Raw genomic sequence first — 13,013 nt, 5'->3', positions numbered from 1 at the left:
ATGAACAACATTACAATCCTGAAATGGCGCTGCAATAAAGTATATATACGAGGGCATGCTGAAAAATAACGCTTCCTACGTTTTTATTTTCTTTCTTACCTTGTAAACGCATTTTGGATTTTGAGCAACCATACATTGCACTTATAAGACTTTCCCGCTTCTCAACTGAAGGTTTCAAACTTCCATCGCCAGGGGGTGCTGACCTATTGCGAGGAAAATGGCAGCATGTAACCATGCAATGTTGGTGAAGCGCCTGAAGTAGCGTGCAGTGATCGAGTTTCTAACCGCTGAAATTGTGCTACAAATTGACATTCATCTGAGACTGAGGGCATTTTATGGGTATGAATGTGTTAGACATCAGTACTGCGCGATCTTGAGTTTATCATGCTCTTAAAGAAAACCTCAGCTGAACACGAATCCGATGACCTCCATCAGTTCTAGTTCCTGGCCTTTCACTCCATTCTCTCACATAGCTGAGATTTTTTCAGCTGTGGTTTTCTTTAAGAGCATGATAAACTCAAGATCGCGCAGTACTGATGTCTAACACATTCATACCCATAAAATGCCCTCAGTCTCAGATGAATGTCAATTTGTAGCACAATTTCAGCGGTTAGAAACTTGATCACTGCACGCTACTTCAGGCACTTCACCAACATTGCATGGTTACATGCTGCCATTTTCCTCGCAATAGGTCAGCACCCCCTGGCGATGGAAGTTTGAAACCTTCAGTTGAGAAGCGGGAAAGTCTTATAAGTGCAATGTATGGTTGCTCAAAATCCAAAATGCGTTTACAAGGTAACAAAGAAAATAAAAACGTAGGAAGCGTTACTTTTCAGCACGCCCTCGTATATATACTTTATTGCAGAGCCATTTCAGGATTGTAATGTTGTTCATTGACATTCCAAATTACAGTTTGCAGAATTTCAACACAAAATGTTAATAAGAAATGAAATTAGGCATGCCATATTTAATGCAAAATGTTGAATTTTTCACGAGTTTTGTTATCTCCTAAACCAATTAAATCTCAAACTCAAAATTTTTACTGAAGTTACTTATCATGAAGTACTGTATTGTGTACAAATTTCAGATTTTTAAACAACTGCCCACCAGAGATATTTAACCCTGAACTTGGATTTTTTTAACAAAAAGTACATGTTTATGACCCTGTAGAAAAAAATATATTAAAGTCTCAAGCTTCAAATAATTTTGACATACTCTATTGGTACACAGGTACTTGCACAAAAAAATTCAAGTGTCAAACAAACTGCCTTCCCCCCCAAAAAAAATGTCCGAAAATGTCATTTTGAGCGATTAAAATACACAACTTTAACCTTAAAATTTATTATGAAGGAATAATATTTAGAAAATTACACATAAATATAATTGTAGCCTATAATGTGCTTAACATCACAGATTTTGTCTCATTGTCGTAGGACTTACCAGAGCTGAGAAAAAAAAGTTGCCGCTGATGCTTACGAATGGAGAAAATGACGCGCGCCATGATAAAAAAATGCCCGCCATCTTCAAATCGGTGATAGAAAAAATAAAATAAGAGTGGTTCTGAACTGTCAATATATGAGGCTCACACCACTCAAAAAATAAACTTTTTTAAAAATGGTCAAGCAACCAGCTGGTATGATTTCATATGGATTGACCCTATAGTTTCATCATTAACACACTAAACGAACATTTCCATAGTAGATTCATACATACAGAATCAGAAACAGAGAACATGTAACATTTTATTTGCTTTAATCAAACTGTTGAAAAATTTCACAGGGCTGTTTACCAGAAAAAGCCTTTCTATATTAAAAATATATATCTATATGTATGGTGCCTAAGCGTATTTTTTTTAAAAAAAAAACGATTTTACATAAAAATCATGATTTTTATCCACTCTGTCTTGCTTTCCAATGAAGGATTTGTTTGTGTGTTCAACTGCATCACATACAATGGTCGTTCAAGGTTGACCGGGATTTTCGTACGTAAAAAATCGATGAATAGCCGGATCATGATGAAACGTGCGGGTCACGTAATGTATTCCTTTGCGAGTAACTAGCGCCCGGCATGACGTATTTCGTGCATGCGCAGCAGTTGCAGCGAACATGGCGGCAAGCAGTGTGTCTGTGGAGCAGCGGTGTGTAATGAAATTTCTCGTGAAGGAGAAAGTGAAACCAGCTGAGATTTTCAGATGATTGCAAGCACAGTATGGTGAACAAACAATGTCGCGGACAAGAGTGTACGAATGGTGTGAGCAGTTTCGCGAAGGACGGGAGCTGGTGACAAATGAAGCGCATGGACACATTCGCCCGACTGCAGTCACACCAGTGAATATCGCACGTGTTGAGCAAGTGATTCTTGAGAACCATGTGGATTTTCTGGACAAAGAGAGCACGATTAATGCCCAGTATTACTCCACATTGTTGAGTGGTGCTGTACGAAAGTCCATTCGCAAGGAAAGACCTGGGATGTTGTCTGAAAATGTCATTCTTCTCCATGACAATGCCCGGCCTCACACGGCCAATGTGACAACAACAACTCTGGCCGACATGCGCTGGGAAGTTCTGCCCCATCCCCCCTATAGTCTGGATTTAGCCCCCAGTGATTTTAATTTGTTTGCACCCCTTAAAGACCATCTGGGAGGGAAGAAATTCACGACAGACGAAGCACTGCGGAGCGATGTCCTCCAGTGGCTACGACAACAACCAAGTTCTTTCTACGCCAAAGGAATTCAGGAGCTGCCAGAACGATGGCAACGGTGCCTCGGCGCGCACGGAGAATAGTTTGGTGTTTCTTCTGCTATTTCCTCTACAGAAATAAAAGTCCCGGTCAACCTTGAATGACCCTTGATTAAAGATTTCCACATTTAATTAATTTAAATTATTTGTAAACTCTTAAGTCCTCATTCTTTCCTTACTGCCAAGAAGGTCACCTATTGGTAAAAGGCAGATCTAGATCACAGTATTTACATTGGTATCATCACCACAGTCTTTTAATGCCTGCATGGCTTGGGTTCCATAAGAAACAAACATCAAGAAACAAGGCATGAAAAAATGAACTCCGCTGTAGAGAACCTGGAGGAGAGTTTTCAGATTTGCAGCACACTAAGGGAACTAATGCATATGAGAATTTTTCTTAAATGTTCTTCCAAAGTTTCAGAATGGGGTACAATTCCACCATGAAAATGGAATAGTCAGTAATGTAAACACAGCTGTGTGCTTTAAAGCACAGATGGAATTCATTAGATTTGGATCCATTCATGTGCAGGGCGATTCTCTGAGTAAGGCAGGGGCATTCATATGTGCTTAAATGAGTCTGGTGTGTTGGTTAATTGATATTGCACTGATCTATCTCATTCAATGTTTTAATGCTTTGTGATTGCTTATCATATACCAGGAAATAAAATCATTTCTCAAATTAACAAATGCAAAATTAAATTAAGAACCTGCGTAATGCATGGGACTCTAAAAACATGTGAGAAGCACATAGTTATTCTCAATTTATTATTTCTGTGATATGAAGAAGTTCCAGGGTACCATATTTAGACACAGTTTGCTATAGAATTTATACTACAATATGCAATGAACAACATTTTTATATTTATAAATACAAATGTTTCCACTAGCATTTTTTTAAAAAAAAAATCAGAAGACTAAAGCAAGAGAACTTGGACACATATTTGCAAACAGAGTTATCATTTTAATCAGAAAATTATTCTCTTTGAAATAAAAAAACAGCAACAAAATATCTTGAACTGCTCCAGAGATAGAGCATATTAATATTTTGCCAAAAATCACACGTGAGAAAATATGCCCAAGTGTGGTGGCCTGTATCTCGGGCCAGGAATTTTTTTTGGACAAAACAAAAAAATATGTTTTTTTTTTTTACTTTGTCCTGAATTTTAACATATGTTAATTCAATAACATCTGAGACTATGAAGATAACACCCCCTCCTCCTCCATTGCCTGAATTGATATGGACTATGCCAAAACGTTTCTTGTTTCACTAAATTATCTGCCATAGGAAGGAAGCTATAACGATTTTTGCTAAACCTTACAAATGGCCTGAGACAGATGTAAAAACTGCATAAGCACCATGCGACTTTAACCTTTTGAGTCACAAGGCCATTTTCACATGTAACCCCCTTGGCCCTGAACCGATTTTGAGCAAAATGAAGAGTTTCAATTAAATGAGTGTAGATCGGAAGCTAATTGCCCTAGAGAGATGAGTGATATACCGTTGTACGCAGAATGAACCAGAAATTCAGACTATATGAAATTTATGCAAATTCGGCATATATGTGGTGGGGGGAGGGGGCTAACTCAAAATTTCGGAAAAAAATTGCTCCCCCTTCCCCCAAGAAAAAATTACATGACAGTGTTGACATGCACATGGAAATGATCGCTGACATGTAAGGAACACAAAAATATTTCCATTATTGTCATATGACCAATGTAACGTGAGTTGTACCCCCAAAAGGAATGGTTGGCATGCCACTGATTCAAGCTTCAAATATATAACTAATGCACATTCGGCGTACATATGGAGGGGGAAAGGGGGGAAATCCCCTGGAAAATACTTTTTTCTTTAAAATAATGGGGTTTCTCCCCCCCCCCCAAAAAAAAGGATATGAAAAGTTCAAAATGCACATAGAAATTATCGCTGGCATGTAAGAAACAGAAAAATATTTGCATCATTGTCATATGACCAATGTAATGCATCCTCAATGTGTCGAACCTTCAGTCCAGTCTGTCCTAGGAAAGGTTGGGGGTTGGGAGCAGTCGGATGGAGCAGGAGGAGGGGAAGGGGAACGTCTTTGCGATATATCATCAGAATCAGATTCTGATGATATATCAGAGGGAATGTCAAGCTCATCTTCATCCCACTCGGAGTCTGTATCCATATCCTCCAGCTCATCTCAGATTTCATCAGAAGGGAGATCACCAGGGGCAGCCATGGTCAACTATAAGCCTTTTGGGGACACAGCAGGCACAAATGACACTAGCACACAAGAAAAACATGTAGATGACAAAAAAGTCCTTGGAAGTCTGTCACTTCACTCAAAAAATATCCTTGCACTTGGGCACAAAACGACACACACCTACGCACAACTTTCACGGACGAAAAGCTAGAACACAGTGAAAAATGAGCGCCGATTCTTGCAGCTGCTTGAAATTCTATTTTTAGACAATGCAGGGTAACCTGTGTTGCAACTTGTGCTAAAAAACAAAGGTTTCCTTCAGCGTGCCTCGAAATTCCATTCTCACAACGCAGATTCAACAACCAGTCTTCCCCCTCCACCACCCCCTGCTTGCAGCCGCAGGGAAAACTTTCATTTTGACATCGGATACTGAAAACCAATCTTCCTTCGAATGCAGTTACCAGGCGGGAGTGAGAACAACAAAGCTGGTCTTCCTTTGTCGGCAAAAATTTTCCCTTGAAAAGAGAAGCAAAAGAGAAGCCCCTTTTCCCCTCCATTTTCATGAAGAAAAAAAAGTGCAAGAAACATTTCTGTTAAATACATGTGTTAGGAACAATATTACAAAAAATCGAAATTCTAGCCAAAATAGAAAAGTTATAACGTAAAAACTACGACCTTGACACAGTGTCTCAATCGAGACGCTTGGGACCGCGAGGGTTACATTTGCATATCTCGACCGAGATGCTTGGGACCCAAAAGGTTAAAGGTTATTTTGTTGGAGAAAAGAAAAAAACACTACCAATTTTGATGGACACTTACCTTTTGGTAATTTCACCAGAGGCTTCTTCTGGTACTGAAACTTTTGCAGAGAATCAAGGAGGCTAGGGCTGTCATTTTGAGATGAGTTTTCAGAGCTGTTGGACATATTTAGAAGAGATCCATTCACTTCAGCACACCACTAAAAAAATTAAAACACAGAAGTTTATCAAAAATCTTTATATTATCACTTTTATTTGTATGGAAAATAACTCAGTACTTCTGCATATGCTTATTTCTAGAACTTTGTGTTAATATTAAAGGTACTTATAATGAAATCTGAAAATCCTAATTTTTGGTACATAATATATTCATACCGAACTGTTATGGGGAAGATTGTATATTTTTATCAGGTCCCCCACCATCTACCTGTGAAAGGTGCTTTTTCACTTTTCTAACTTTTTAATCATTTCTAGAAAAAAAGAGGGGGCATGTCTAAGGGTTGAAACTTGGTGAATGAGCACATCTATATCAGAGCTCTTTATCCAGTAAAGCTCAACTTCCTGACCATTTCCCTTCTTGCAAATATTATCTGCTAAAATCGGGACTTTTAGCGTCAATGACCTACATTTTCAAACGTAAATTTCACCCTTTCATAATTCATATATAACAATGGCTAATACACAGTCTTGTAGCTTACAGTTTGCTGATCATTTTGGTTTTTGTTCCACATCAATAGGATAATTAGGGGCTGAGATATTTCAGATGACGGATCTTTGAAAACAAATATGGCTGCCACTCGAAACCTACAGCCACTAATATTAAAACAATGACTGTTTTCAACTAACAACATGGTAAAGTAACTGCACAAAAAAAAATAGTTTTTAAAAAAATTGTCGAGCAACGATTTTCTCATATCCTGGACCACTTGACATGGATTGTCTCTATAGACATTGTGATATTTACGTAGGATATCCTGTAGAATACTGTGTACATTGTTAACATTGTTTTGAATTTCTTTATGAGCCAATAACAGTTGACACTCTACTAACAAATCGGAACCCCTTGATTATTGAATGGCTTCTTCGATTACAGCAGGGGTGCCTACAGAGGGGATTCATGACATGCCTGCATCATGGAAATTTTGGGGGAAGGGGGGCAAGATCTTATACCAATTCTATATATCTTCACACAAAAATGGGGGTACCATTTCTTTGATTGATGTGTTATTGATTTTTAGTTATGGTTATTATCTACTACCAAAGCCGGGAATCAGATTTCTTCAAATTTACAGGAGAAACTACTTACGAAATTGAGTTTCTGTGTAATTTCGGAAGGTCGTAGAAGTGTTTTCTCGCATTTTTCAATGTATTTGGCTGCTAATTCATGTATTTTTCTATAATAATGTCTGTCTGATGCACGGAAGCTGTTGTTTGCATTTCCATCCATGTACTTGCACCGGATGTTGCGAGCATCTGATGACGGAATAATTTTTGGGGCTATCCGTCAATGGTTTGTGGGGCTATCGTGAATGTTTTTTTGGGGGCTATCCATCAATGGTTTGTGATGACATAATGAACACGAAAGTAGGTATTTTTCGGTTAAGAAGGTTGAAACACTGCATACCCACTCCAAATTGACAAAACACAAGCATGACGCATGATGATTCATGAAGACTGCAAGCCATATTGTCTGTTACACAAGCTGAACAAGGAAGACAAATAATGACTCGTAATATAAAAAGTTTGACACTATTTTATGGAAAAAGGCATAACTTCACCTTAAAGAATCTTCCGCAATGCAGAATAGGTCAATCAATCAATGCTAAAATTAACGAAATAAACGAGTGAGAGGTGTTCGGGCGATACCGCATAATTACCGAAATCCCTTGTTAAACAATCTTTCGCAATGCAGAATAAGTATTAAAATTTCAGTAACCACCAAACGTCTCTAATTCCCTTATTCTCGAATTTTTCACATTGATACTTACGTATTCTGCATTCCTAAGGGTTCTTCAAGTTCGTGTTTCGTTTTTTGCACTCAAATAATCTCAATTTTCAAAATGTCGAGTATTTTTATTTTGTTCGCTTTCGCTTGCATTACACACGATATGGCGGAAAAATCTTGACTAGCGTAGTCCATGATCAGTGGTTATGCAGTGTTGCAACCTTCTTCATAGAAAAATACCTACTTTCGTGTTACTGATTTTGTATTTTTTTCCAGGTTCGAAAACCACACGAACCATGCACAGATAGCCACACGAACCATTCATAAATAGCCCCATGAACCATTCACGAATAGCCCCACGAACCATTCATAAATAGCCCCACGAACTATTCACGGATAACTCCACGAACCATGCCCGGCAAGGTTAGGTTAGGCAAACATAGTTAAATTTGTTTTTCAAATTTAGAATTTTTTTTCGGGTTCGAAAACCCCACGAACCATTCATAAATAGCCCCACAAACCATTCACGGATAGCCCCACGAATCATTCATAAATAGCCCCACGAACCATTCATAAATAGCCCCACGAACCATTCACGGATAGCCCCACAAACCATTCATAAATAGCCCCACGAACCATTGACGGATAGCCCCACGAACCATTTACGGATAGCCCCACGAACCATCCACGGATAGCCCCACGAACCATTCATAAATAGCCTTAGAGATACTGGGCGAAAGGGGGGGGGGTTATAACCCCCATCAACCTCACATTGAGCACGCCACTGATCCTGTGCATGTCATGTTGTCGCAAGTTCGTAATCAGAAATGATGAACAGTAACTCACGTTTATTTACGTTCTAGAACTGTTACACAGTTACAAAACCACGTATTTGGAAACACTGGCCGGTTGTTAGTAGATGGACATCAAGGGAACAGGTTTCATGCATCGGAGTGACATTAATGTCGAAAATTACATGATTTACCGGCAAAAAAATTTCAACGGGGTGAAAACAAACTTCCAAGACCTTACTAAAGTATAAATAAACCCATTTCGGTAAGTACTTTCTCCTGTAAAATTGAAGAAATACGTTTTGAGGATACGAAAATTTTACCGCACCATCATAAATTCGGAATTAAACCATCGGAACTTGGGCCCTATTTTTATATAATACGATTTTTTAAACCATGTGGTATAAGAAGTATACTCATATGTGATCATATATTCGGAGTACATGGAAAAATAAATTACTAAAATTAAATTAATAAAAATAATACCACAAGTGGCATACCAGCAAACTCTCATAGTTTGTTGCATGACATACGCTGAACGTTACGCGAGTGATGTAACTATGTAAGCCAACCATAGAAACTTACAGATACCGTCAATATTTTGCACATTAGTTACAATATGTAAACATGTTAACTTTTGCCTCCAACTTATTCTACTTATCATTGTTGCATACTCAATTGAAACAATGTTCACCACATGACAGAATACGCACCTTTTTACTGTTTTACAGAATCTGTGTTTCGCATTCGCAGTCGCACTGGTCAGCAACAGTGTTGCACATTCTAAGTACACAATTCCCCTTTCCCAGGGTCAAAATTTCGCTTTCTTGTCCAATTCTTCTCTTCACTTCTAATCAGTAGCGGCGATTGAATGTCAAAACTGGGGGCACGGCCAGTTTACTTTCTCTTGATAGACAGTCCTCACTTGCAGACCGACCAGTGGCGTCGCGTGCGGTTCACATACGGGTGTTCACAATAATTTTTTTATACTCAATGGAGATTTACTCCTCTACCTTGAAACTTCATCTTCAATTGAAAAAATAAGAATAACAGCTATGCCCCTGGACCCGTCCTAAATACGTCCTTCCTATTCCACAAAGCCGTATGATCTTCCAGAGGCGTGGCGTGCATGTTGCCGCTGTTACCGCAGGTAACACCAAAATATAAAGAATTGAAGAACCTGTCTTAAAATATTATTACGTACATAAACTGGTAATATTGTCGTAAAGTAAACATTGCAGACTGACATTTTTTCTGACACCGGCAAAAGCGAAGAGAGGACTGATCCGGTACCCTCCTCAGGCAACATGAGGAAAGGGCCCTGAGCCCACCTAAGGAAGACTTTCCGTCGCGTCAAGGACTGTTACGGCGGGAGGAGGAGGCGGGTTATTGGCATGACTGTTTAGCCGCTGCAGTTGCCGGTGATCCTTACCGGATACAGATCAGTGTTGCCATATTCAATTGACAGAAAAGAGCTAAGTCGCCTAATCGGGTCTATCTTACTCTGAAGGTGTCCAGTCACACTGGGGACCGATGGCGCAGTGGTAGCGTCGCCGCCTTGTAATCAAGGGATCCCGGGTTCGATACCCGGTGGAGGCACAAGTGGTTCGGATCCCACTTTAAACTGTCCCGATTAACATTACTGTGCATGAGTGGACTTAAATCGCCAAATCAAAATTTTAAAAAACAAATCACACTGTGGGAAAAGCAAACTACCAAGTGATATTTTGCATTTACTCTAAATATCAGCGATTACGAAAGTCCTCTTTGTCCTTCTTCGACATCATGGGCGAGAAGGAGAGGAGAGGGATGGGTATGGTCAAGGGGTCCGCTGTCCTTCTAAAAATGTCAACCTAAAATTCTATATTTCACACATATAATATTATTTCGGTTACAGGAATTTGTGATAATTGTTGAAAGGGCCGATTGAGATTGACATACGTTGAGCAGGAATGCAATAATTTCGGATTGAAGCAATGTTTTTGAGGTGGTAGAACTGTTTTTGGGTGAAAACATTACTTACAAGCATAATTTCCCGATTGTTATCTTAGCACGCTCTGAAGTGTCAGGTGTCGCAGGTTCGAATCCTCAGCAAGAAATGGTTATTTCAATGTTTGTTGTTATTATTTTACTTACATAATTATAAAAATTAATAATTACATACACAAACAAATAATAATTTTATTTCAATAATTCACCATGCATCCTCATCGTCACGATTATCCTATAAAGCGAAAGCCTTAAAGGTAGCTAGGGACGTAAAATATACGAAATAGTAGTGGTGTCAGAAATGAGAGTTCAGTGGATTTAGCGAAACATGGGAGTGGGAGTAGTTAGGAAACAGATGAATACTACATCTACTCTACATACGTCTTATTTGAAACGAAAAGTTTCGCCATTTGGGCAAATCTGGTTTCAAAAGAACTAAGATGGCAACAGTAGTAGAACTGGACTTCTTGCAGGTTCCGAAGGAAATATTGAGGAAGCGCCGATGCTGAGAGGGGAGGGGCCAAGAAGGGTGCTTCACGTGTTACAAAAGTAAACAACGGTTTGCGGGAGGGACTGTACAGTGCGAGTTTTGTGAGTGCTGTCTTTCGTCTTTATGTTGTTTTCGGGCATTGTCAATTAATTAACAAGCGGAATGGAGCTTACTCCGAGTTCCGAGGTGGCGGGTTCATCCCAAGGTAGATAGAGATTAGGTAAAGCCATCCGAAGATTGCCGATCTTGCACGAACGCGTGACGTCACCAGAGAGGGAGTGAGCTCGGCTCAAGCAGACGGCCCCTAGCATTTATATGGGAGATTCAGAGAGCGAAAGTATATTATTACTTTTAGGAGGGGAAAATTATTAATTGTCATCCTCCAAGATGGTATTGAGGCATCCTTTTAATGATTAGTACCATAATTGAAAACGCGCTACTTTTAAAAGGAGACAAATTACATGTGAAAAAATGTATTTTGAAAATCCATATTCCTGAAACTTTCTGACCGATGCGCTACAAAGAAAGTTGCGTGTTCTCCTTTAGAATTTTCATTTTACAAATCGTAATATAATTTTAACAAAAACGTGACATGCTAAAGAAGAATGAAAGAGTTTTAAAAAATAATTGATTAATTGACTTAGTTTATTTTACTTCGCTTATCTGTCACATAAGGCTAATCGCAAAGATGAGGATGCGTGATGATATGATGAAATTGAAGAAAGGAAAGTAGACCCATGCCCGGGCGGGGATTCGAACCTGGGGGCCCTTGGCATCGTAAAGTGTTGTGCTAACCACTTCGCCACGGAGGTCAGCATTACAAGGAAATAAACAGAAAATGACGATCATATGGCATCTACGTTTTAATATGCGAGAAACATTTGCGAGGAGGTTATTGAAGTAACAAATAATTATTACTAGACGTTGTGATGAAAATTATTAATATATCTGAAATATCGAGAGTTGACCTTGCAGTCTCTAAATGTACTTTAAGGGTTACGTAAAACCTTTACTCAAAATTGCTAGTGTAAATTTATAAGCTATTAAAATTTAAAACTTATTCCTGTTCGAAAAAAGAAACTGCCAAGTCAAATTAATATTTCGTATCAATACATATATTTTTCTTTCATGAGGCCAGGACAGTATTTGGAGGAGACTGTGGCTTGGGAAGGCTATAGCCCCGGATCTCGAACTGCAAAGGGGCTTCCAGTGGGAAAACATCGTCCAGAAGAAGGGGCGAAATGATTATTTTTAAATGGCTCAAGAATACAAAGATATAAGTGGACATTTGACAAGCTTAGTCTAAAACTTACAACTGAAATCGTACATACGCGCGCGCGTGTGTGTGTGTGGGGGGGGGGGTGGCTACGTAAGGTAACACAATGGAATATGATTCACAATACTAAAATTAAAATAAATATGTGGGAACAATAGAAATCAAAATATGTTGTAGCTAGTGACTGCGCAATAGAAAAGATGGAGGGGTAAATCATATTTTCCCGGGGCAATCATGTTTATTATTCCGTTACATACGACACAAAAATGCATATTTTGGCTAAAAGGGCATTCATTCATTTATTTATTTTTGTCGTTATACTGGGGGCAGATAAGAGAGAGAGAGAGAGAGAGAGAGAGATATTCTCCTGCTCCCACCCCCTTGTAGTGTGGTCACTGTCTATAGCTATGCTGGAGAAGATTGCACCAATTAATACGTTATTAAATAAAACAGATACTTTTAAAACTTTTAATCAAATTATTTGTGAACTATGATTTAAATTTAGAGAGAGCACATACCTATTTAATTTAATTTGGATGAGTTAACTTCTGAAGCCTGCCATTTCCGAGCCTTCTTCCGGTGTAACTGCACTGCCCTTTGAGCCGTAGCTGCTGCGTTCAGGTGGCGGAACGAGCAGAATACTAATTAAAACAAATATGTGACTAATATATATAAAAAAAACAACGTGTTGAAGCTATTGACGGCGCCAAAGAAAAGACAGAAGAGAAACGTGGAGAGTGCAGTGATATTTTACGGGAAGTAGTCACGTTTATTACACCCTTACATTTACATACAATATTAAAATGTTCTGCTTTTAGATCTCGCACAATGCCTTTTTCACAA

General features: G+C 38.8%; 1 protein-coding gene across 4 annotated transcripts in view; it reads right to left on the bottom strand.

The window, feature by feature from the left end:
* The window catches only part of Etl1 (SWI/SNF-related, matrix-associated actin-dependent regulator of chromatin, subfamily a, containing DEAD/H box 1), a 140,598-nt gene extending 131,360 nt beyond the window's left edge, over window positions 1–9,238 (bottom strand). Inside the window, exons 1-2 of one of the 4 annotated variants that reach the window (XM_083140569.1) lie at window positions 9,129–9,238; window positions 5,741–5,879 (exon numbers count right to left, since the gene is read on the bottom strand). In XM_083140569.1, coding sequence (XP_082996695.1) covers window positions 5,741–5,846 — 106 coding nt within the window. In that variant the 5' untranslated portion in view covers window positions 5,847–5,879; window positions 9,129–9,238. The other 3 variants (XM_083140570.1, XM_083140568.1, XM_083140567.1) reach the window with 3 other exon arrangements.
* Between the last annotated feature and the right edge of the window lie 3,775 nt (window positions 9,239–13,013).

This window comes from Lepisma saccharinum, chromosome 18 (genome assembly GCF_977018435.1).
Source record: "Lepisma saccharinum chromosome 18, izLepSacc3.1, whole genome shotgun sequence".
Lineage (NCBI taxonomy): Eukaryota > Metazoa > Arthropoda > Insecta > Zygentoma > Lepismatidae > Lepisma > Lepisma saccharinum.
This window is presented reverse-complemented; position numbering and strand designations above follow the sequence as displayed.